The sequence below is a fragment of the Acomys russatus genome, chromosome 5 (genome assembly GCF_903995435.1).
Source record: "Acomys russatus chromosome 5, mAcoRus1.1, whole genome shotgun sequence".
Lineage (NCBI taxonomy): Eukaryota > Metazoa > Chordata > Mammalia > Rodentia > Muridae > Acomys > Acomys russatus.
In genome coordinates, this window is record NC_067141.1 from 32,776,468 (window position 1) to 32,802,287 (window position 25,820).

At 45.0% G+C, this 25,820-nt stretch overlaps 1 protein-coding gene across 4 annotated transcripts in view; it reads right to left on the bottom strand.

Annotated features, from left to right (window-relative positions):
• The window catches only part of Stx3 (syntaxin 3), a 41,257-nt gene that overhangs the window by 13,928 nt on the left and 1,509 nt on the right, over positions 1 to 25,820 (bottom strand). For all 4 annotated transcript variants that reach the window (XM_051146170.1, XM_051146172.1, XM_051146168.1 and 1 more), the window contains exons 2-4: positions 10,388 to 10,471; positions 2,777 to 2,876; positions 1,020 to 1,094 (exon numbers count right to left, since the gene is read on the bottom strand). In XM_051146170.1, the coding sequence (XP_051002127.1) occupies positions 1,020 to 1,094; positions 2,777 to 2,876; positions 10,388 to 10,471 (259 nt within the window). The remainder of the gene's footprint in view (positions 1 to 1,019; positions 1,095 to 2,776; positions 2,877 to 10,387; positions 10,472 to 25,820) is intronic.

The window sequence follows — 25,820 nt, forward strand, 5'->3', positions numbered from 1 at the left end:
ACATGTGCCACCACACCCGGCTCTGTCCTCTTGTTTATAAAATGGAAAAGGGAGCAATACAGGCTTAGCATACTGTGTGAAATGCTTAAAACCAGGAATGTTTCAGATTTTTACCAAAATTTGGAGTATTTGCATATACATAATGTCGGGGATAGCACACAGGACTCATTTGCATTTCATATAAACCTTAGAGCTTAGAGACAAGTTTGTACTATATTTTTAGTGCACTTGTAAGGCTTAGTGTGAATTTTCTACTTACAGTGTCATGTGAATACTCAAAAAGCTTCATATTTTGGAATATTTTGAACTTGGAAACTTTGGGTTAAGTATGCTCAACCTGAGCCTCCTTAAACTACCAACGCAAAGACCAAACAAAGTGCTTAGCTCAGGCTCGGTCACATTACCGCAATTTTTAAAAGCTGTCTTCCCCTCAGTACCCATTAAAATAACTGTTGTAATTTATCGGGGAGGGAAGACATCATACTGATTTCCTCTCTGGCCAATAGCATATACTCAACGGTGCTTTGGGCAGAAGTATGGATTATGGCTGTGGAGCTCAGCAAGTGTTTAGGATGCCGAGGAGGACTGAATCTACGACAGTGGCTGACTGAACTGTGCTCCAAATCCAGGAAGGGCAGCAGGAACAAGAAGATACACACGAAGAAATGTCTGCTGACTGAAAGGCAGAGCCCGCACCTGTTCTCTGCAGTTACCTCTCCAGTGCACACGGGTGCTGGGGAAGCAGCAAGGGGAACTGAGGGCTAAGCTACAACAACCACGGCAGTAGTGGGAAGCACCGCATCTCCACTCCGACATCCCAACTCAGTTCTGGGCATTTTCAACTACGGTGAGGCTGCACAAGGCGAAAACTGTCTAAGGATACAGTAGGTCAGTCCAGGGACAGCACCTAAGCCTCCAGTGGAAATGGGACAAGTGGCGTCACCCCTGTTGGGATGCCTGGCAGCTGAGAGGCCGCATCTGCTTGTGGTGGAGACTGGCTCATTCCCGTCCCCTCTTACTCTTCAGCTTGTTCCTGACGTTGTTGGCCCTTTTCTTGATCTCGGCTGTGAGCTGCTCAAGGTCGTCTTTGGTTTCTGGGTAAACACAGGAGGCAGGCTCAGTCAGTCAGGAAAGAGGAGGAACAGCAGTCAGCAGACGAGGCAGAAACTCTCTCAGACACCTGCTGACACCGCAGTGTTCATTTCAGTGAGCTTTCCAGAACAGTCACACAGAGAATTTTTTTTTCTTTTTAAAGCATTTTCAGACTAAGGAAATAGCACAGCGGCAGATCACATGCTTAGCACAAAGCCCTGTGTATAATCATTCACATCCAAAATAAAATTACTAATTAACTAAATTATAAGGCATTTTCTAGGCACCTTATCCCTGGCCTAAAGAACCAAATATCCCAGGGCTAAAGCCTAGAATTTGCTTTTTTTTTTTTTTTTTTAAACAGGCCTCTTCAATCCAAGTCATGCTTTTAGAGGAGTCAACTTGTTTAACATGTGAGCTCAATCTCAGGAAATAGGAGAGGAGTCTATGGAAGTTCTGCAGAAAAGAAATTTTAACCAAAACCCATTTACTTAAATAAGGCAAATATTTATAATATACCTACTATGTGCCCAGAGCTGTCCAAGCTGACGAATGGACCACTGCACTCATAGCGGGTGTATGTAACAAAATTAACAATAACTACAACCATTCACTACAGAACCATCCTTCAGTACCCCCACACTTGGAACCAGGAAGGAAATTAAAGAGCCACAGAGAAGATATAGATTCAAGCATCAAGGGGCTGAGCCTGGCAGGAGATGAGGAGGGAGTACATCAGAAGTCATGACATGTATGTAGCACAAGGTATGGTTTAAGTTCTGAGCAAGGACTGTATAGGATGGTTATGGAGAAACCCTAGCACAGCCTCCAGGGATCTGGAAGCCCCTAAGGGTGGAGAGAGTAGAACTGAGTCTCAACAGAAATAGTAAAAGGATTAGTTAGTTAGCTAGCTAAAACCAAAGACTAGAGGCTAACTAGGTAGCCAAGGAGACTAAGGAGGAATTCTCAAGGAGAAGGAATGCTATAGAAAGAACATGAGGGAACAAGGAATGTCTGAGGAGCCACCAACCAGAGGTCAGCGTGAGCAAAGCATCAGCAGGACAGGGCAGGAGTGGCAGGAGAAATGGTGGAGAGGAAAGTGGGAGCGTGAGGAGACAACTCCCATACGCTCCGCTGAAGTGTTCCAGTTTTAACCCTCAGGAACTGGACAAGGCAGAGTAGCGAACAGGAGCAGACTGCTCACTTTCTTTAGGAACATAAATACAGTGCGAAACTGTATTCACCAAACATAGGACACTTGGGAGAACAAAAGTCTGCCTCCACAGCTGTCACAAACACAAGGTAAGAGACAGAAGGGACTTACCCAAACCATTCCAGAATACCTCATATGAAAAAGAGTGAATAAGACATACTTAATCTGTTAGGATTCTGGAAGGGGGCTTGAAAAACGCATTTCAGCAGAAGAAAGAATGCAAACCAAGGCACAAAGCTGGGACAGAGCTTGAGAAGTGTGAGGAGCAGTAAGAGGCATCGCTGTCATCAGAGGTGCAAGCTGGGAAGCAGAAGAGTCTGGCGCCAATGGTTACAGTGGGACCATGATAGAAGGAGAGAGAGAGAGAGAGGCAGAGAGAGAGAGAGAGAGAGGGAGAGAGAGAGAGAGCACACACATAGAAGAAAACAAGCCTATCTCAGCAGAGGGTCAGTCATCTCAGTCAACACTTACTTGGCTCTGGAATCGGGGCAGAAAGAATGATACTGTAGAGTTTCTTCGCTTCCTCCACATGCTCAGAGATCTTGTCGATGTTGAGCCGAGTTTCCTCGATCTACAATCAGAAAGACAACAGCCTTCATCATCAAAGAGGGAAATATATGGCCACACCTAAAAGGAATGTGGCGCTTCCTCCTGTAAGTTGTCCACCTCCTGTGTTTGCGGAAGAGCATGAAAAATAAATCTTCCACTGCCCAGGGCGTGCCATCTCCACTGCCATGTACATTAGTCCATAAAGAACGGTCATTAAAATCTACACTCCTCTCCGACCTCGGCCTGGTCTACAAACTGACTTCCAGGACAGCCAGGGCTACACAGAGAAACCCTGTCTCAAAAAAAACAAAACAAAATCCCGACCCCTCCTCCCCTCCACACTCACCTTGAGGTAAGGTTCAGAGCAGAGACCAGAAGGTCAGGGACCCCGTAGAGGGTGACAGGAAAGGTAACTTCACAGACGGTGAGGAAGATCCTTTGGCCACAAAGTGAGAGAAGAAAATGAGGGTGTGGCAGGGAGGAAGAGAGGAAGGGAGACAGCCGAAGAGAGCAGGGCGAATGTGGAGAATGATGACCAGAGAACAGAGTAAGAGAGGCAAATGAAGAAGACAAGAGACGGGGAGGGGGGCAGCAGGAGGGGGCAGGGGGCCAGAGATTTGGCAAGGCCATCTCAGAACACAGGCAGGCTTCTCCTGGAGACATGCTCTGGTGAATCAACTCTTATAAGCTAACCCGGATGCTGACCAGAACCCAGAATTACAGCCTTGGACCATTTCTGCACATTAAGGTTCCTGGCTGCACCGCATTTGGTGTCCCATCAGAGGACACTGTTGCATAAGCACTAAGTATATCTCTGCTCCCTCCACAGGCACCAAGGGCCTGGGCCCCTTGGCCCCTGACATAGATCACAGTCGGGGGCGGGGGGAGGGGCGGGGCAACAGATGCAGAAGACCTCAGCACCCAATGTTCCTATCTGCCTCCTCCCAAACTGAAGAGGACATCAGCAGTGCGACAATTAACCGACAGGAACCCTGTCATTGACACAATACAGTCTTAACATCTGGAAGGCAGAGGTGAAACAGGTGGCTTCCAATGCCTTTTCTCCAATGGACGGGTCACCTCTTTTTTAAGACCTAATTGCAGTGTTCCGGAAAATAACAAAGGTCAAACTTGAGCTTTCTACCCTTCTCATTAGCGTTTTTGCCACTCAGGGAACTTTTTTCCTCTATAAATATGTTGGCTTAGATGTACCATAGTTTGATAGTAGGATCACTATGTAAAGATGTAAAATAAAATATCAATGTAAGCACATCAGAGTATAAATAAACATGTATAACTACTCAAATATTTATGTTAACATTATAATAGCTGACAATATAACATTTAGAAGTATAATAGTATTGTTATTACGATTAGAAAATTAAAGTTTGCTAAGTCATAGGTCCCACCAGGTGTAGTCATACATGGTGTTGCCTGTGAACACTGGTGTTTTCTAAACCAACCTCCCCTGCTCTTCCTCTTTCTCTCTCACAAACACTGGCTCCTGTGGCTGATCTGATGAACTAGAGAGATTCCTGATTCAAACTTTGCTCAATGACAGAACCTAGGAACAATGACAGAAAGATAGAATCTACTATCGGCACTTGAAAACTAAGTTAGGTCCAAGGCATCAGCTTGCCTTCCAGATGTCCCAAGTTCAGGAGCAAACCCCACCCTTCCCTACTAACTACAACTGCTCTCCTCACTCTGTCCTCATCGATTTCACCATATGAAGGCACTTCAGGGATCTGACTAAACAGCACTTTAATGAGTTCACCAAACAATCACAAAACCCTTTAGAACGTCAGGGTGAGCAGGGTGGGCAATCACAAGAGCTTTCGCTCCATGAGCTTTGTGTCAGTTTTTCCTTGGAAATGTTCATCTTCCTGAAGAATGGATTTCCAAGTACTTCTTGGTGACAGCTACATGTGATTTCCTTATGTGCATTCACCAGACCATCAAACAAATCATTGGATGGGGAGAAGCCAGGTAAGAACTGCTAAGGACTTAATCTTAAAAGCTTAAAAAATTGCGCATGTGCTTGACATACCCTGCATTATCAAATATTTAGATGATGCTTGGCCCTTTGCAGTACTTCTGTGAAGTCACTGTCGCTATCTCCTTTCATACAAAAGAACTGAGGCAGAGGCTTCAGAGGAAACTGAAGTTTGAACCAGGCACCTGTTACATACCAAACCCTGTCTCCTAAACCAAGTAAGGTCTAGAAGACTCCTTGTCTGTTAAGCTCATGTGCATTCATTCAACCTACATCAGGTTGATGTGCATGTCCAACCCATATGCTGTAAGATTGGTCCTGCAAAGCCAGGCATAGCTGTACATGCCTTTAGACCCAGCACTGATGGGCAAAGACAGTGCTCCTGAAAGCACTGAGAGTAGTCAAAACAGTCAGCTCTGGTTCAGTGAGAGCCCCTGTCCCAAGATAGCAAGCAGAGAGACAGGATGACACTCATATCCTGCTCTTATATACACACATGCTCATGGGTACACACATTTGCACACTCAGTTGTATATACCACACACATGTGGAGAGAGAGAGAGAGAGAGAGAGAGAGAGAGAGAGAGAGAGAGAGAGAGAAATTGGTTTCAGTGGCATTTCACAGAGGTTATATTGGGTCTTACTTCCCTGTCTGACCACAACACCTATCAGGAGCTCTTTATAGGAAGAAGAGAAGCATTGCTGGTGGAATAATAAATAAAATAAAAATTTAAAAATAATTACGCTCTGCCTCTTCTAAACACCCAAGTCCCTAAAAGGTTTTATCAAGACTTAGTGTTCCAACTTCTCTTTATGGATGAAAAGAATGACCTCAGAGTTGTGCTGGCCAATAAAAACAAGTTTTCTGAGGCAATATTCTCAAATCAACTAGGTTGAAATACTAATCTTCCCCAATCAGAATTCAATCGTAAAAAGAACAAACATGGTGAATAAAGGAAGTACACTCTTGATGAAAAAATGAATTAGTCCAGCCACTATGAAAATCAGTATGGAGGTTCCTCAAAAAACTACAAACAGAAAAAAAAAAAACTACAAACAGAAATTATATATGATTCTGCTGCACCACCCCTACAAATACACCTGAAAGAAGGGATGTCTGCATGTAGTAGAGCTATCTCACACCAGTGCTTACTGGGACAATATTCACAATAACCAAGACATAGACTCAGCCCCAGTGTCTGCCAACTGATAAATGGACTAAAAATGAGGGCATATAAGAATATTCTTGAACCATAAAAAGAAAACTACTGTTATTTGTAGGAAAATGGATGGAACTGGAGAGTATCACGTTAAGTGAAAAAAAATCATGTTAAAGCAGTCTCAGAGAGTCAACGAGGTATGTTTTCTCTCATATGGAATTAACACACAAAAAATAAAATAAAAATAAAACACACAAAAGTAGGCGAGTCATTATTAGGAACTTAGAGGGGAACTAAGGTAGAAAGGAAGGGCAGAGTAGGGAAGGTGGCTTCAAACAGAGAAGAGTGTACACATATGTGACATATAAATCTGCTAATCTGTATAATATATACATTTTTAATGTAGTTCCCAGCAATAAAGAGCAAAGTGGAGGAAAGGAAGTGGGAAAGATAGGTCAAAAATAAACTGTCAAATGACTAACCAAGGCTTCCTGCCTTACTATTGGACGAGCCTAGAAAGCATAGCCTACAGCTTGCCTACCGTCTGCTCATGCCTATACGCTACTGAAAGAGTTCTTAACTTGCTGGACTTGACCCTAATTGCTAGATTTCCACATTACAATCCCTTGAAAGGTCCTAGGTTCTAACAAAACTCAAGCCCAAACAGCAAATCCCTGTGCTTCAAGATTAGCCCCTCTGTAGCTCCTACTGCTCCGTCCACACACCCTTCCCTAACCCACCCCCAGCCTGGAGAGCTTTGCTATACTCTGTAGATACGATTCGGATTGCACCAAATGCTGGGACTGAGTTTCTCATCTCATGCTACTCGACAGGCCTCAGGTGCCAAACATGCAGGGTCACTGTAAATGTCTGTTTAATGAAGGTAGGACTATAAGTAACCCCAAGAAATAAGTATGCTTACGGCTGAGGGAAATGATCCAGTTGGTAAAGCATTTGTCTTATAAATGTAAACTAATGCAATCCCCAGAACCCAGATAAAAACACAAGGTATAGAGGCATGTCTGTAATCTCAGCCCTGGAGAGGCAGGGACAGGAGGATCCCTGGACCAGACAACTTAGCCTAACTGGTGAGTTCTGTGCCAATGAGAGACCCTATTTCAAAAGAGGTGAATGTTCCTGAGTTTGACACCTGAGGTTGTCCTCCAGTCCCCACATACATATGCACACATGTGCACTTGCATACACACAAGAGAGAGAGAGAGAGAGAGAGATGCTTTGTACCCACAGTAAAAATTGTCATTCCTATAAAGAATGTGCTCTGCAATCCATACATTGATTCTTTTTTTTTTTTTTTTAATGTATTATTTATTTGGACATTGATTCTTAATGTCAAGGTATTTGAATCAGGCTTTTGCAGGTTACTAAGACATGAAGGTGGATCTCTCGTGAATGGGATGAGCTGTCTTTGCTCTCTTTCCACTTTGGGGAGCTACAGGAAGCTGCAGTCCTCTGTAATCAAGACAAAGGACCCAGAAGACTCCAACAGTGCTGGTACCTGAACTCAAACTTTTAGACTCAAAAGTCACAGCAACAAGTGATGTTATCTACAGGCCATCCAGACTATGTGCTTTGTGACAGCAGCCCAAACTATGGTAGATGCCCCAAAAGAAAGCTTTAATGGTGCATTTCCCAAAGTGCAGTTGCTCAACCTTATAATAAAAGTTCTAAGTCTGTGAAGAGCCAATGCTGAGAGAGCCTAGTAAAGCAAGTTTCTTCACTGTGGGACTTCCTGGAGCCTTTTGGGAGATGTTCATTCTAAACTTCTGAGACAGCCAGCAAGATGGCTTAGCAGGTAAAGACATTTCTATCACCCACGTTAGGTGTCTGGGACCCACATGGCCAGGGAGAACTAACTCCCTCAAGTCAAGTCATCCTCTACCAAGGCCCGTGTTCACACATATACCACATGTGCCAAAGCTCTTGTATTCACATACATCACGTGTGCTGAGGCTCATGTATACACACATACACCATGTGTGCTGAGGCTCATGTATACACACATACACCATGTGTGCTGAGGCTCATATACACACATACACCATGTGTGCTGAGGCTCATATACACACATATACCACGTGTGCCAAGGCCCATGTACACACACATATACACCACATGTGCTCAGGTCCATGTACACACAACACATACACACACACACACACACACACACACACACACACACACACAAATAGCAGTATTTTTAAACAAATAAATTTCCAACAGAAAAAAAAGGAATTTCTCAAATTCTTGCCCACAGAGGCTTATGACATCTCACACTGCCATCCAGAATCAGCATTCTTATTGACCAAACAGCCACATCCAGCCCCTGACTTGTTGTTTAGTGACAGTCCCTGCCATGTTTGGGCAGCAGTGTGGTCCTCTCTAGAGGCTGTGTCATTGTCGTTTCTATGGCAATCCTGGTCATCCTATCTCTCTGTGAAATACTCACTCTCTTTGTGTCCCTTACTACAATGGATGGTCAAGACAATGTACCCAGTACCAGCTAGGAAAACAGACTCTAGCCTTTACTCACAGACCAAAGCCTCATATCTTCCTACCTTGCAAGGAAGACTACCTCTTAGAGACCCTCTTGTGGATCAAGAGAAGAGGGAGAACACAGGTACCAGAGAACATTCCTCATCATAAAAAAGATATTCTTAATGCATGTAAGTCTCCCAGGCAAGACTATAGTGACCAACAACATCTTCTGACATCAAACTCAAGTTCACCTCCGCCATTGAACAAGAGCATTGTCTTCCACTGCCCACAAGTAGGACAACAGAAGTGTTGTTTGACCTCCCTATGAGGCCTTGACTGAAAGGTCACACCTACTCTCAAGCAGAGTTAGGACCTGGGAAGGCTTATAGCAACTTTCCAGTCAGGACAACACACACTCGGGTACTTCTCAGCCCAGCTCTTGATCTGGCAGATGAGCAGGCATGCACCCTCCTCAATCTCCACCTCCATTCCACTCAGGGGGACTCTGGAGGACCACTTCTCCACACCTACGATCCAGATGCTGAGAAACCCCTGAACTGCCCCTCAGGGGGAAAAAATGATGTCTCTTCTTTCTTTCCAGGGGAATGAAAAGATAAATACAAAACACAGTACAGACAGAAACTTCCATGGCAATAAGACTGGGAAGAGGGATGCTAAGTACTTTTCACCAAGTGCATACGTGCCTCGCAATATTCTGGACTTTTTAATACCTATAATCCGACCCAATCTATCTAACCCTATGGGAAATCATTATAAAACCAACCCCAATTTACAGATAAGGAAAATGAGGTTCAGCAGGTTAAGAACACTCACAAAATCAGTGGCTGGTCAGAAGCAGTCTGAGATTTGAACCTAAGTAGACTCTGGTCCAAAGTCAGCAGCATTTCTGTTCTTTTTTGTTTTCTTTTGTTTTGTTTTTTCGAAGCAAGGTTTCTCTGTGTAGCCTTCATTGTCCTGGACTCACTTTTGTAGACCAAGCTGGCCTCAAACTCGCAGCAATCCACCTGCCTCTGCCTCCCCGAGTGCTGGGATTGAAGGCGTGCGCCACCACCGCCCGGCAGCATTTCTCCTGCCTCCCTGTGCTCCCACCACTCCATATGACTATAGCTCAACCTGTAAGACCTTCACGCTCAAGTACACATGAATCTGAAGGAACATGTGGCTTTGTAAAAATGACCCTGTAGAACCCTGCTTTCCCTGTCGACACTCGAATTAAAGCAATTAGAAAATTTTTAAGAAATAACAAATTTGACCAATATGAATCAAAGGCCTAAAGAAGCAATAATTTTGTTTTTTCCTCCTAGCTGTGACACCATGGTTGACAATGTATTTAAATTCTATAACTTTAAATTAGAAAAGACCTCATTAAAATGTTCTCATGTACTTTACAGGTCTGTCTTCAATAAGATATAATTTACCCTCAGCTGACTTTTCAAAAATCATTCACTTTTATTTTATTTTATTTTATTTGTGTACGGGTGTTTTATGTACGTGAATATGTATACCATGTGCATGCCTGGGGCCCACAGGGGCAAGATGAGGTCACTAGATCCCTGGCATTGGAATTATAGATGGTGTGGGTCACCGTGTGCGCGCTGGGAATCAAACCTGCTTCCTCTAGAAGAACAGCAAGTGCTCTTAACCACTGTGCCATCTCTGCGGCCCCTTCCTGCTCACATCCTTAATAAGATGTAAATTCTAGACACTCCCAAGAATTGCAAACATAATCTCCCTGGAACAACTCTGCTGCCCTATCTGTTCCTTTGCCAGCACTGAAAGATCTGAGGTTTCTTTATTCTTACTGAGGAAACTGTGTTTCCTCACGCACATTCGAAAAAAAAACTCCGGAAGGCCACCCACCTCAGAAAAGAACTCATCCATGAAGGCTGTGTTGTCGATAGCAATCTCAACCTCGTCAGTGTCATCATCCTGTGTCAGCTGCTTCTGCAAGAGACAAGATCAGGCCAGAGTGAGGAAAAAAAACAAAAAACAAAAAGCACACACACACACACACACAATAAACAGCCACTGTAATTGAAGGAGTTATATTCAAGTACACACATATATATTACATGCTTAATGATGTCAATATAGGACATCATTTTATAATTTATATATATACATATATAATTTTCTTTAAAATTAATAAAAATAATGTTATAATACTCTGGAGTTGTCTGTGATTAAATCCAAGCTCTATCACCTCCTGGCTCTGTGCAAATGAAGAAGAGAGGGACAAGCAAGTTACTGCTCAGCTTGCTGGGCCTTGGGTTCCTTAACTGTCAGAAACTAATAGCACTATTTCATAGAGTTAGTTAAGAAACAAATGAGATAATCTGGGAGGTGATGACACAAACCTTTAATACCAAGCACTTAGGAGGCAGAAGCAGGCAGATCCCTGAGGCCAAGTTCCATAACAGCCAGGACTACCCAAGAAACCTTGTCTCAGAAAAAAAAAAGGCAGGAGATGATAACATAAACACATGTGTGCAGATCTGGTACACACTGTACACTCAACTTCAGGGCCTTAGTGGCTGTTGCTCATCTGCTTTGTTCTGCTTTACTTTACACTGGGGGTCAAAACCGAGGCCTTTGCTTGCATTAGGGAAGTGCTCAGTCACTGAACTCTACACACAGTCCAATCTTGGTGCTATTGCTGCTGGCATTTCTGTAACTCGCTCTGGCTGAAGAACCTAAAACTTAGGCTTAGTAGTAGGCAGACCCCAACCCACCCATGCTGTTTAAACAAGTTCCGGGCGGTTCCTGCAAAGCATGGACCACTGATCCTCACAGTTGGAGTGAAGAGGTTTCTGGGTTTGGAAACTACTTATTGCAAAGAAAATCCTGTTGCTCCCTCTCCACAGCTCGTGTTTATAAAGGAAAAGGAAGTTCTTTCCACAGCCCGGCAGCAGCCTCGGGGAGTGCTAGCCTCTTCAACCTCTTTCACCTTCCTTCTCAGAATTACAAAATGGCTAGCTAGAGGAAATGACTCCATTCCCACCCAGCAACAAAAGCCTGAGCTGTTTGCACACTCTTCCTGATTGCTCTCTCCCAGACAAGTGCTGTACAGACAGACAGTGCTACAGTGCTGAGCACACAGAACACTGGCTGTTGAGAGAGTGCTTCAGCCCGCCCTTCAATGGCTCACTAGCTCTACATCTAGCTACGTCAGCCTCGAAGGCTCAAAACTCCAAAAGCAATGAAAACCGCCAGGCCTCACGTCACTATTTCCATCCCCACATAGCCATACAATTCCCATAGAAATCTGTAACAACCTAGGGAATCTCTTCAAGGGTTCTCCCAGCAAGGTTGGAGCAGTCAACATCCCAAGCTTAATAGCTACATCCAAGAGAGTTGAATCTGAGGGTCCTCCTACCCACTCCACAACTATCTCCTAAAAAACTCAACTAGTTATGTCCTCCTGACACCCAAGGTCATGTAATGACAACTCATCTCGTAGGACCAAAAATCCCTCTGCCCCAAAGTGCACACGGGGGCCTTTAAAATCCCACCCCACCAAACTTCTCCCTCAATGCATTCTTGAGATTGGCCACTTGAAATTCCTTGTGACAATAATAATAATAATAATAATAATAATAATAATAATAATAATAATAATAATAAATTTTAAAAAGACAAAAAAATAAAAATAAATAAATAAGGAAATTCCTTGCATTTCCTAGACACATCATTCCTTTATAAGTAACATCTTTCTTTCCATGCTGCTATGCACACAAGAATTCTAACCAAAAGGGTTATCTTGTCCAACCACCAAAATCTTATTCATCTTTAAAATTCACTTCAGACAACCTGGTGCTGCTACCCGCCACCCCGACCCAGGGCAAAATTTAAAACCTCCCTTAAATTCCCACCACTCTGTAAAGACCTTTCATGGCAACCACCATGGCTTACTGTCATTTGCCCGTTTACTCATCCCTGCACTCAGTGATTATAAACTCCAGGAGGATTAACTTGTGCATCTGTTAGAATACATCCACTGGTGTGTCTGCCTGCCAGCCCAGGGCACCCTCCCTCTGTGGACACTCTTTTACCCTTCCCTCCTGATTTGGGGAAGGCCATGAGATCACTCACACTCCCTGAGAAGAGCCTGAAGGGAATGAAGCCTAGTGAAGCACTGGCAACACCCCACGGAGCTGCCCTCTTTCCTTTCCTGAGCCCCACTTCCCTTGGCTGCGGGCAGATTCTGCAGAGCTCCCCTGGTATTCTTTCAGTTAGCTCAATGGTTCTTTTGTTCATTTAGCCAAAATCAGCCTTATTACCTGCAATTAGAGTGCAACACCATACTTGTTGTAGTGGCTTGGATAAGAACAGCCGCCATAGGCTCATATATTTGAATGGTTAGACTCCAGGAAGTGGCATTATTTGAAAGGATTAATAGGATTAGGAAGTCTGGCCTTGTTGGAGGAAGTGTATCACTAGGTGTGGCCCAGTCTCTCTGCCTGTCTCTATCTCTCCCTTCCCTGTCTGCCCCACTCCCCTCTCCGCCTGCAGATGAGCATGTAGAACTCTCAGCTATTTCTCCAGCACCATGTCTGCCTGTGTGCCACCATGTTCCCCACCACGATGATAACAGACTAACCTCTGAAACTGTACACAAGCCCACCATTAAATGCTTTCTTTTGTAAGAGTTGCCTTTGCCATGGTGTCTCTTCACAGCAATAGAACAGTGACTAAGAGACACTTATCAACAATTTATTCCACATTTCCCAAGTATTTAACAGAAAGTGAATTGCTTCTAACTGAATGCATACCTGGCATTCACACTAGCCTGCAGACTCAATTCACATATCAGTTTCCAAAATTTAAGACAAAATGTTCCATTACTCAAGCACCCTCAACATCAAAGCCTCTCAGAGGCCTCCACAGGATCTCCTCTCCGGGGACGATACCTGGGCTGTTTGCTAGAGCGCACAAAGCCATTCTTTCTCTGGAAAGTTAGTAAGTTTTGTCAAGAATGTCCCTTTTTTAAAGGGTTGATTTATTAATTGGTTTTATGTTTATGAGTGTTTTGCCTGCATGTGTGCCTGTCTACCACTTGTATGTGGCGCCCAGGAATGTCAAGGAGGCTGTTGTACCCACTGGTGTTGGAATTACAGATAGCCATGAGCTACCATGAGGGTGCCCAGAATGGAACCAGGGATCTCCGCCACAAAGAGATGGCCCAGGAACCCCACTAAAAAAAGAGACCTCAAGTCTGGATCTGATACACACCGAAACACCCACATGTCAGTTCAGTGTTGAAACTGGCATACACGCTAAAGAAGTAGGAAGAAGCTACCCTGTGAATGGATCAAGTGGAGTTTCCAGAAGCTGGGAACAACTGTGGATTGGAACATGAGCATATACCTAGTGCTTATCATAACATGAGCTCCTAAAACTAGACAGTATACAGGGTTGCCCAATACCAAGAATGGCTCTTGGCTTTGAGCAGGCTTGAGCCAAGTGGCCTGGTCCACTTTTAGGAAAAGAGAAAGAAGTGTGTGGTGACACCTACAAGCTCGGTCCACTACAGCTTTAGCTGTGAGGCCTCAAACAAGCACATTTGTCTGTTTTTTAACCCACTGTTAGTACTAGCACCACAAACTTTATTACTTATATGAGAAATGAAGAAATCACATGTGAAAACCTGTTATCACAATACCTAACTCCCCTACACCAGCACCTGCCAGGTGTCAATTTCCCCATCACCTGGTATTAGAGATGTAAGCATAGAAAAACAGATTCCCTGTGAGGAGGAGACCATCCCCTTTCTGGAAGTCTGTATCTGTAAGACAGTTCTGCGGGAGAACATACACCAGGGTTATAATGCTAGCACTGAACCCTAAACACGTGGTTTAACATCTCTGAGCTTCCATTTCCTCATCTACCAAACAGAAAATACACTATATCACAGGACCGTGCGTGAGTATCAGGCTCTGCACCACTGCATCAGCCAGGCCCCCCAAACCACTTGGCTCCAATCCGACTACTCCTCAACTCCCAGGACATGATGTAACACCCTGGGCAAAGTCAAAAGTCTACTTTTTAAGACCGTTTAGAAGATGACTGTGCCTACGTCTCAGAGTCACAGTCCCCCTGCTCAGCACCAAGCACTTTCTGTCCCCACCAACTTGATCCTACATCTTCACATGTCATGTCTGCTCCTGTTCCTGCGCTTTCTGCTGGCACCACGGCCCTTCATTGCCTCCCAGCCATGATTAGCAGCCCACACCTCTGGAAGCTCTATCCCCAGAGCCTACCTTCAGTCATTCTCCCCAATGTTTTCCCTACCCTGTTTTTTTCTAATAGTTTTAGGATTTGCGATCTCAAAGATCTCAATTTTAAGCAACTAGAGATAAAGAAAAGCATATCTCCTAAATCCGGGGGCACACAGCACAGGGTGGCACCCATACAAAGTAAGGAGGAGTCAGCTGCCTGAATCTATCGCATTCTATATAGCCACAGGCCTACAGCTCTGCCAAAATTTACTTCCAAGTTCTACAGGAACAGGAGAAACTGAAAGGTCCACCTCCTCTCCCTGCTCCTTCCCTGATAGGACATAACAAATACGCAGAAATCAATGTATGTGTATAGTCTGGCAGGCCTGTTGTGAAGATTAAATTAGGCAATGCTTTCAAGTTTCATCTTTCTTACATACAGACAGACAGACATCATACATACATACATACACTCAAGAAAGCACTGTACATGAGGGCTACTTCTCAGCAGCCGTACCATGGGTCTAAGTCTTTCGAAGGTAAAATAGGACATCTGGAGCTGAATGAAACCTCAAGGATGCCTGGCACTAATGAGATTAGTCTGGATTCTGGATGTCCATCTTCTCAGGCACTTAACCCCACATCAGAAAATGCAAGGAAAAGGCCATGGTCACATGCCACCTGACATCACTGGACCCAGAACCATCCTCTGGCTTCTCTACAATGTATCCCAGGAAGCGGGTGGGGCTCCTTTCCCTCTGATTCAGGGGGCTGTGATAAATCCAGGTTCCTCAGGGCCCCTCCCAACAGGGGGAAAAGAGGGGCCAAGGAAAACACACTCTGCCCTTTATCCTCAGGCCACATGACTGAACTTAACCCAGAGAACACCAGCATCAGTATCAAAGAATCAAGGCATGTGGTAACGAGGACGTTACAGTAGCTGAAAGCTCAGCCACAGGGGTAAAAAAATGTGCAGAAGAACCACAAGCCCAGCCACTTACTTCCTCTTGATGGCTATCCTGTGAGAAGAAAGATACCAGCAACGACTCAGGCAACAGCAAGCTACCCAAAGATTTATCTCCACTCCTCAAGCCTAAACTACAGTCCATATTTCAAAGACAACAGCTAAGGCTGACTCCTTCCACATAGTAACTTAACCCGCTCCCACACAAGCAACTTAACCTGCAATTCTGCGGACTGATTTTTTTCTCAGAGGCCTTCTCTACCATCCTCTGTCTGACCACAGGTCACTCTATATCAGTTTATATATACTAAATGCATATGTTCTATATGTACTTAGATGTACTAAATGTATATGTATATGTGCTAAATGTATAAAATGTATTTGTCACCTATAGCCACTATTTGGTACTTGGTGGCCGTAACACCCTTACTACTTTTTGCACATCATGTCAACAAATCCCACCTACATACTGTAGCTAAGAAACTGGAGGTCAGAAGTTACAAAGTAGTTAAGGTCTTGCAGCTACTGATGTGCAGAAACACAGCTTAGGCACGGGGCCTCTCTCTCTTAAGCCCTTCTTAATGCCCTTCCCTGCTCAAAGGCTACCAACAGCAGCAGCCCGGAACATGAGATTGGTAGCCCAGGCATGCAAAAAGCACTGTGCTGAGGAACTGGAGCAATAGGCCTTGGTCACAGCACATGTCCTTGTTAAACATTACTTTTTCTCACCAAGCAAGGAGCTGAGCTCTCCACTGCAGTCTGGGAAAAGCTTGGGATACCCCAAGTGTGCCACCCAGCATAGCTAAGGAAGAGAAGCCCAGCTGGTGGGCTATGGGACCCCACAGCCCTCTTCAGTGTGCAAGAGCTTTTCCTTCACTGGGACTTTGGAGAGATGAGAAGAGGGGGGAGGAGATGAAACCCACTAGAGTAGACAGTGGCTAAGAAGAGAGGGAGGAGATGATTCAATAAAGGAAAGGAGACACCTGGCCACCATCATCCCCATCAGAGGGCTAGTAAAGGACTGTGGTCTGTGGAAGGAGCTCTCCTGCCAAGCACAGGAGACGACAATTTTTTCTATCTTCTCCCCTGGTTAAAACAGTTCTTTCCTCCAGGAACAGACTCTTCTTTATAAACCCAGTTTTCTCCTGGCCTAGGACCAGGGTCTGTGGACTCCTAAGACAGACACCATGATTCACAGGACCCCAGACACATGGAAAGAGACAGACAGACAGACACAGAAAGAGAGAGACAGAGAGCGAGAGAGAGACAGAGACAGAGAGACAGAGAGAGACAGAGAGAGCGAGAGAGACAGAGAGACAAAAAGAGAGAGACAGAGAGAGGAGAGACCCAATCTGAGCACCCTATTCCTATTCTTTGATTTAAAGAGCCAGAAATTCTAAGTGAGTACATGGGATCTCAATGGGTAACCAGTGTGATTTTCTTTACTAGCAAAACCCTCCCTGAGAAAACACTTCCTCTTTTCTCTGAATTTCATCTTCTGCAACACCCTGTCATACAAATAAAGAGGAAGTAGGCAGATAATGATACTTTAGTGAGCATCCTGCTTTTACTTTCAACATCTTGTTCTAGCTGAGCAGTTGAAGGCAAAACACTGGCCCTACCTCAAAGGAGGAGACCTGGGGACTAAAGTCACATTATCAGATCAATCCAAGACCAGCAAGGCAGAGGACAAGAGCCAAAGTCCCTGAGGGTTCACTTCATATACTTTGTGACAACAATGACAGTAGATGATATGCACGTATATTTGTCATTGCTATGACTTCAAACGTGTTATCTCATCCTTACATCAACCCTCTGAGGGACAAATATTACTTTCCTCACTTACAGATAATGGTAAATGCTAATTAGGTTAATTAATTCATCCAAAGTAACTCAGCTATTAAATGGCATCATTAGGACTCTCCTCTAGCAGAGCCATGGGAGCTCCCGCCTTTACCTGCTCTGGTGCCTGGAGATGCCTCTCCACAGTCTCAATCTTCACCTATTTTAGAGGATGCTATAATATTCATAAATCTAAGCTAGGTGAATCTATGTGCTCAAATGAAAGAGATATTATGCATGTATTCAAAACTCTGTTCATGAATATAAAGACATGCAGGTACATGTGACTTCTGTAGTGAAGACCCAGTAGGGCGTAAGCTGCCATCTTGAACAGGTTAATGCTCTCTGCCTCAGTTTCCTCAATTGTAGCATGACCAGAACACTCTGCTCACAAAAATCTTAAGAGGATCAAATCAGCTATTCCATACCAACTGTTTACAGCAACACACCACATGTACTCCGATGCCAATGCTCAGAGGTGATGGAGGACGAGGGAAATTCATATATTCAGGATTTTTTTTCATGTATTCTAAGCCTTTTGTTTTTTGCTATGAGTTTTAAAGCAAACTCTGCCTGCCCCCACCAAAAAAAAACAAAAACAAAAAAAAACAAAAACAAAAAAAAACAAAAAACAAAAACAACAACAACAACAAAAAAACCTTGTTTGTGTTCCAGCTACAATCTCACAAATTTGCTCCTCTTACTCTCATTCAGTTCTTAATACTTGGTCCACTCTGCTTCAATTTATATTAAGTGTTATTTAGAAAAAAAAGTTTCTAAAATTCCAACATGGGTAAACCTGACTCATACCCTGTGGAACTGAATGGTTTCTTGTACTGTAGTACAGGGTCAATGTATGTTTCAAAATCCCTTCCATTCTGCTTGTTGAAACAAACAGCGAACTCCCATCCCCACACGTCCAGTTAGTGCCTGCCTGGTTTTGGTTCTCAAGACCTCCGCTAGATCCAGGGTAGAGCAGTGAACATTCTCAAGAGAGGAAGGAGCTGAGGGAGGCCTGACGGGTAGAGTTAGTTACAGCTATAAACGAGGCTGGGAAGGTCAATACCTTCAGAGTCCCTCAGCTGGTAAGGAACAATGCTCACTCTGGGCCTCTGTTTGACACGAGCTGAGCTTCGTTACTACATTGACTGGGAGAAAGGACCTCAAGGTTTCATAACCAACCTCCAGACCCGAGATACTCTCCTTCTCCCCTAGACTCCTGTGTCCCTTCATTCATCCAACAAGGGGAGCACCCGACGTTTGCCAAGTAACAGTCTGAATGCTGGAGGCTCACAGGGCGAACTCAGCATCCCTGGCTCCCTGAGCTCTCTCTGGCTAACCTGGGAGATGGCTTACAGATGACTACAGATACCACAAGAGGAGGCGGGACAGCAACTACAATGAGAAATTATGCACAGGAGAAGGCGGGGCATAGAGAGCCTGTTAGAGATGGAAGCTTATGAGAGAATGTTTGCAGAGCAACATTTGAGAAAACCTGTGAAAACTGAGAGGATTTACCCAGAGGAAATTTCCGGCAAGACCCGTCTGAGTGAGAAGACCACACCTTGCATTCTCTCTCTTCCTTGAAGCTGTAAGAGAAAACTCAAAAGGACTTTCTTCTTCCTCCTCCTGGGCTTAGCTCCCATTTAGGTCTTTAACCCCTACCTCAGCCTCTTTCACTCCTTTTCTGACTCTCTCTCCTCCTCCCCTACCCAGTCCTGCCCCCGGGTATTTCTCACAGATATAAAGAAGGGGAAGGAAGGATCTGACAACGTCTTATTCCCTCCTTGACTCTCTGCTGGATCTTTCCTTTCAGGCAGCCCCTGACCTCCTTCCCAGCATGCTCCTGCAATACTTAAGTCATTACTGCAACAGGTAGCATTGGCTGAACACGCAGCTAAGCTGATGACTCTTCTAAGGCCTGTACTGTATATTTACCACAACATTTAATCCCAACGCGAATCTTCTACAGACTAGTGCTGAAACACACCAGCTGCCTGCCCTGCCGATAGTGTGTGCCCAAGCCAGGGGAGCCTGTTCTCAAGCAACCTGCAGAGACTCCCCACTCTCACCCACCCACCACCCCCCCACCCCCCCACACACACCCAAGCTGCACTCAGCCCTGGCTCCAGGTCATGCATTTCCAAAGCACTGTAAAGCAGATGTCATGCCAACAAGGTCATGAAAAACAGAAAGGTCTGAGAAACTGTGTCGGGACAGAGGAAGCCAAGGAAGCATCACGAGTGGTCAGTGCCCTGGCTCAATCCCAGAACAGAAAGGACTTGAGCAGGATAACAGAAACACCCAGACAAAGCCTGGTGGAGTCCCGTGCCAGTAGCGCTTTCTTTCTTTGATGACTGCACATTGAAAAGTGCGATGTTAACAGGGGTGAAACTGGATGAGTGGAAAGGATCTCTCTGCACTATCTTTGATAAATCTGAAAGTATTTAAAAGAAAAAAATTATTTTTAAAAAAATAAATAAACAAACCTGATGCCATGCCAAGCTGCCCTAACCCAGACAGCTGGTATACCCAGACAGTACACGCTCTACTAATCTCTTTAGGCAGCAGCTGAACTTCACTCTGCCTCCCCACACACTGGGAAATGTTGCCATAGAAACAGCCATAGGCCACAAAGCAAGGTGACCTAACAGGAAAGGCAGCGGTGGGAGAAAGCTGAAGTGGGGCCATACATAAAGGAGACTAGAGATAAGGTCTGTCTGGGACTACAAAATTCATCAACAGTATAACTGTCCACCTACTGAATGGCGTGGTGTTCAGCTTTTTACCATTCAACCGGAAAAAATAAATCAAGTATGTGTGGTCTGCTTTTTTCCAGGGCGCCTGACCTGACAGGGCTGGCAGCTTCTGAAACTGCAATACTGCAACATAGTATATACACTGCAAACTAATTAATAATATTATATTAGCCATATGGTTATGTTTGTATCAACCAAATAAAGAGTGTGTGGGAGTCGTGGAATGCACGGTTAATGTATTTAGCCTGGGAAGCTTTCCCATGGTGGTGACACTAGAGCCCAGCCTTAGGGGATGAGAAGGGTTTTACCAGGGGAAACATGAGTTGGCTAGGGTTTCACTTAGGTATTCACATGTCTGCCATTGTCTTCCTGAACAAAGACAGCCTCTGTGACATCCTGAACTGCCAGTATCTTAATAAAGGGGAAAGCCTCAGAATTGATGTACCTGGGGGATGAACCAGTGACTTTTGGCTTCATTTGCAAAGCTATGGATTCCCTGAGTAAATGTCCTACTCCGATCAGGCAAAGGCTCACCAACCACAGGAGTGAAACAAGAAATGCCAATCATAATAATGAATGAGGGACGTGTATAAGCCAAGCTGATACAGACCAGCAGGAAGAGAAAGTCTAACATGTGGCTACCATGCAGAATGCTGGGTGTGGGAACTGGGGAGGGAGTACACAGTACAGTGGGAGGTGGTCAGATGCAGTGTGGGAAGAGATTCAAAAGCAGACATAGTCATCCTTGATCCGGTCACTTCCCAGCTAAGGATGGATCTCAGTCGAATCCGAGAAATGACATATACCACCACCTCAGCTTGTAGAACAGAGGAAGACTGGAGGGAAGGTGTGACGACGGGCATCGATCCAAAGTCCTGGACAAACGTAACCTGCTCAATAAGTGACACTTGCTGTAGCTCACGTGACAAGTATTTGAGTCAGCAGCTTAGACAGAAGAAGACATGGCATACAAAGCATAATTCATTAAGAAGCTGGTGACGCTGGGTGCACGACGTTAACTCCAGCATTTGGAAAGCAAAGGCAGGCAGATCCCCCTGAGCTCAAGGCCAGCCTGTTCTGCATAGTGAGTTTCAGGACAGCTGGGACTATAAGACAAAAAGAAAATCAAAAGAAGTTAGTGGAAGGTGGTTTCAAACCCATTCCGTGGTAATACATTTGTTAAAAAGCACTCACTCACTTAGTTGCAAAACAATACACAGCTAAGGCAAGCAGCAGGACTGGATACAGAGTATTCTAGGATGCAGTTAGAGAGTAACTGCTTGTAAAGAATGAATCGAGGCTGGAGAGATGGCTCAGAGGTTAAGAGCACCATCTGTTCTTCCAAAGGTCCTGAGTTCAATTCCCAGCACCCACATGGTGGCTCACAACCATCTCCAATGAGATCTGGTGCCCTCTTCTAGAGTGCAGGTACACATGTGGGCAGAATACTGTACACGTAATAAACAAAATGAAACAAAAATCTTTGGAAAAAAAAAAAAGAATGAATCTGGGGAGCAAAGGCATGAGCAGTAACACGGAAGGGAGAAAGCAAGCCTGGGAGGGAGTGAGTCCAGTATGGACACTCTCCTGCTGGTCTCTTAACCTCCCCCAAGCTCACAGGAATAAAAATAAAATTAATCCCCTTCTCTCATCCAAGCATTTTCTCTCTGGCCTCCAGCTGATGGGTCTATAATCCCTCCTCAATCCCTCTCCCTCTCATCTCTGCTTCCATCTCCTCACAACAAAACAGGCCTCCCAGGGAATGAATCCTCCCAGGTACAGAGAGGAGACCAGGAGGGAAGGCAGCCGACTTAGAAATCCTATTACTAAAGAGAGACTCAACAAAGGACAACTTGGTATGTTAAGATTCACCATGATCCAAGGCACCAGGCACAGAGTGGGGGTCAGGCAAGCACTCGTTGACTAAACTAAGCTTCAAAGCAGAGCTGCAGCCCCTTACTTCTGACAGGATTACAGCATAAAAAAAATTACCCTAAGGAATTCCACTCCCACTGAGATCCTGAACTTCTGTCGGCAGTACTTTAGGTAGCAGTAAGAGCAAGACCGGCAGAGTAAAAGGTGGGGGCTAGGCTGCAGAGCAAGTAACAGGCCTGGTCTTAGAAGGCCATAAGCATCCAAGTCATTTTCTTATTCCTTGGTGGGTCTCTAGGCTGAGTTCAAAGTCTTGACCTTGATACTGACTGCTCTGTTTTCATTATGAGGTTTCACTTTGTTCTCTTTCCACCAAATACATTTGTTTTCCCTGTTTGGCTCTTTAAAACAAGGGCTTTGTACAATAATTCTGCCAACCTTCATATGCAGCTACATACAGCATACAAGCTAAATATGGTTCTAAAGGTCCTGATTATGCTGTCTAGAATGTACTGTGAGCACAGACACACAAACACACACACACACACACACACACACACACACACACACACGCCTCTTTTGATATCAGCATGCACTTTTTTTAATTTTTAGGTTTTAGATTTTCGAGACAGGGTTTCTCTCTGTGTAGCCCTGGCTGTCCTGGAATCTCTCTGTAGGCCAGGCTGGCCTCAAACTCACAGAGATCCACTGGGGCTAAAGGCGTGCACCGCCACCACCACCCAGCTTAGCATGTATATTTTTATATTCTTCGTGCTTTATACATAAAGTACTCACCAAAGACCAAAGGGAGAGTAAAGGAAAAAAAATCTAGGATCCATGTCTGCTTCCAAACAAATTCTATTTGCATCTGAAGAGACTACATTAAATTTGAAGAGGGACCTCCACTTAAAAGCTACAGCTGAGAATGGCACCCCTAGACTTACCCTCTACCTCCCAGAGGCCAGACAGCAGGGTCTTCCTGTGGTTGCTTCTATCACAAGGATTACCCGTCATACTCCCTAGGCCTCTGTTCTTTCTATCCAACCATGAACTTCTTAAGCTCCAGGAACAAATGTTGCTCACTACTACATCCCAGAGCCTACTGCAGGGCCTGGTACACAGTAAGCAGCTAGTAAATGTTTACTGGGTATAAACAAGGGTTCCCAGGGCAGGAATGGTCAGGCAGATTCAAAGTTCAATTACTGAGAAGCGGGTGAGGAGAGCCGATGGGCTGGGTGCGGTCACGGCACATTCCCAGCAAACTTCTAGATCAACAAGAAAATGCTGATGGGAGCCCCTCAGGAGGAGCAGTCAGGAGATAAGCTAAACCAGGTCATGTGACTGCAGCCTTAGAACTGAACCGTGGGTGGTTCAGGGTGGACATTGCTCCCGGGGAGCTAAGTGTGGACAGCTCACATGTAATATGGCAGATGACCATCACAGACTGTCTCATGTCACCTGCACAGTGACCCCCAGGGAAAGACTGATGATCACCCTAACAGGTGTGACCCTGATACTTCCATATGTGTGGGCCCCAGAACGGTGGGACTAATAAGAATCATCAGCATCTCACAAAACCAGAGGTGCTCAAATGCCTACAGCACTCAACACCTCCACAGCCTTCCTGCCAGCCTCGAACGCTAAGAGGAGTCAGCACCTGGTCAGCTGGCCTGCCCAAGCCTTGAGCAGCTAACTACATTTCTTTTAATTGCCTTCTTAAAGATTTCTGTTTTCTACCCATCAACCCCATGTCTTCCTTCCTATCTACTCACAGCCAAGCCAATCCCAAGCACATGGCACAGCCCCAGCTATCTGAGGCAGCCATCAGCCTCTCCCCTGGGGTTTAGAAAGACACCACACAGGCTGATCAATGGGAAATGTGCTTCGTGCAGGTTAGCAAATCTTCTTTGTAGATAATAGGAATTGGAGAGAGATCGTGCCCTATCTTGTTGCAAAATAAAGGTGGTTCCTGGGATAAGGGACAGGGGTAGAGGAAGCGGATGGTACGCCACAGAATGGTTGATAATGCACAGAAACCATTAATAATGGCAGAAGCGTGTTTTGAAACCAACTGAGTTTTTTGTTTTACAAAGGAAGCATTCAGAAGCTTTGAGGTAGGGCTCGGAGGTTAAGAGCAGTGATTGATATTCCAGAGGACCCAGGTTCAATTCCCAGCACCCACGTGGCAGCTCACACCTATCTGTAACTCCAGTTCCTGGGCTTCTGACACCCTCACACAGACATACATGCAGGCCAAGCACCAATGAACATAAATAAATCATTTGGAGAAGAAGCAGAAGCAGCAGCAGCAGCAGCTTGGAGGTGAGGTACCTACTACTGATGCTTTGCCAAATGGTCATGCTTGTTAACCTGCCTTCAAAATACTTATGTTTGTGCCCAAAGATTACTGCTGCCCTCAACACTGATCAGAGAAGCTTCTTTGTGCAGTGGGCAGCGCCCAATGTAGAAAGTCCTGGTCAGTGCTGAAAATGAGTGACAGTTGGGTGCTCAGCCCTAGGTGGGACATTTATATCACCACCATCCAGACTCATGGGATTATGGTAGAAGAGGCATAAAGAACCTAAGAGGTAGAGGATGGGGAGGAGTGCCACGAAATGTTGTCTTCTGGACGTGGACACTGCATGGCTGTCGCACTCATGAACTCACTGACAGAAGTGATTGACTGCACAAAATCTAGTCAGTCAACATTCCATCACAGAGGGGGAGGGCTCAGGAGGCTCCACCCCTAGATGAGGAGCTATTGGCAGTTGATGGCTTCTAGAAAAGGGGCAAGGGGGGGAATCTTTTTTTTTTTTTTTTTTCCTTCCTTTTGGAGTGTGTCCCCAGGAAGCTGCCCACTGCTCTGGTAGAGGGGCCTCATTTGCATGTAGGCAGTCCTTACTAGACTCAGTTGGTTACATAAAATCTTTAAAGAGGAAAAGAAAAGAAAAAAAGAAGACATGAAAGTACAAGGCAGTTAGATGCATTGGAGGTTATCTGAGGAAGGGTTTGGGTCAATATGATCAAGTTACCTTGCACACATGAAATTGTCAACGAATAAATAAAAATAACCAGGAAGCAGCAGTAGTGGCAGTGGCAGCAGCACAGAGGTGAAATTGCAGAAGGACCCCAGTTATTAACTGTCAAGGCCACAATTATAGGAGCCTTTGAACCTCACTCCGGTCCCCTTCTCACTGCACTGCTCCAAAACAGGCCAGCAGCCTCCCTGTGGTTGCAGAACAGGACAATAAGGCAGCACCATCCAGCATCTCACTTTCACTCCATCCCAAAGAGGTACGGGGAAGAAACCACACCATTAGCCCTGCTTTGCAGAGCCTAACCCCGAAGGACTGAAAGGCGAAGCCACTTGCTTCCAGTGCCCTGGAAAACACCTTATTCTTGGAACTCACAGTTCACTTAAGACTACTGTTGGTGACCAGCTAGGGAAAACAGCCAGGCAGTACCTCAGTCTGGACATAGATTTCCCTAACCAAAGAAAGGGAGCCACCTCTGACTGCTTGCTGTTCAGCTTTGAACTCCTGAGCTCCACGCGGTTCCCCAGTTACAAAACAGAAAACACGTAATTGTTGCCCTGCAGTTAACCAGGATGCCCGGAGGCTCAAAACAAAAGGAAAAGT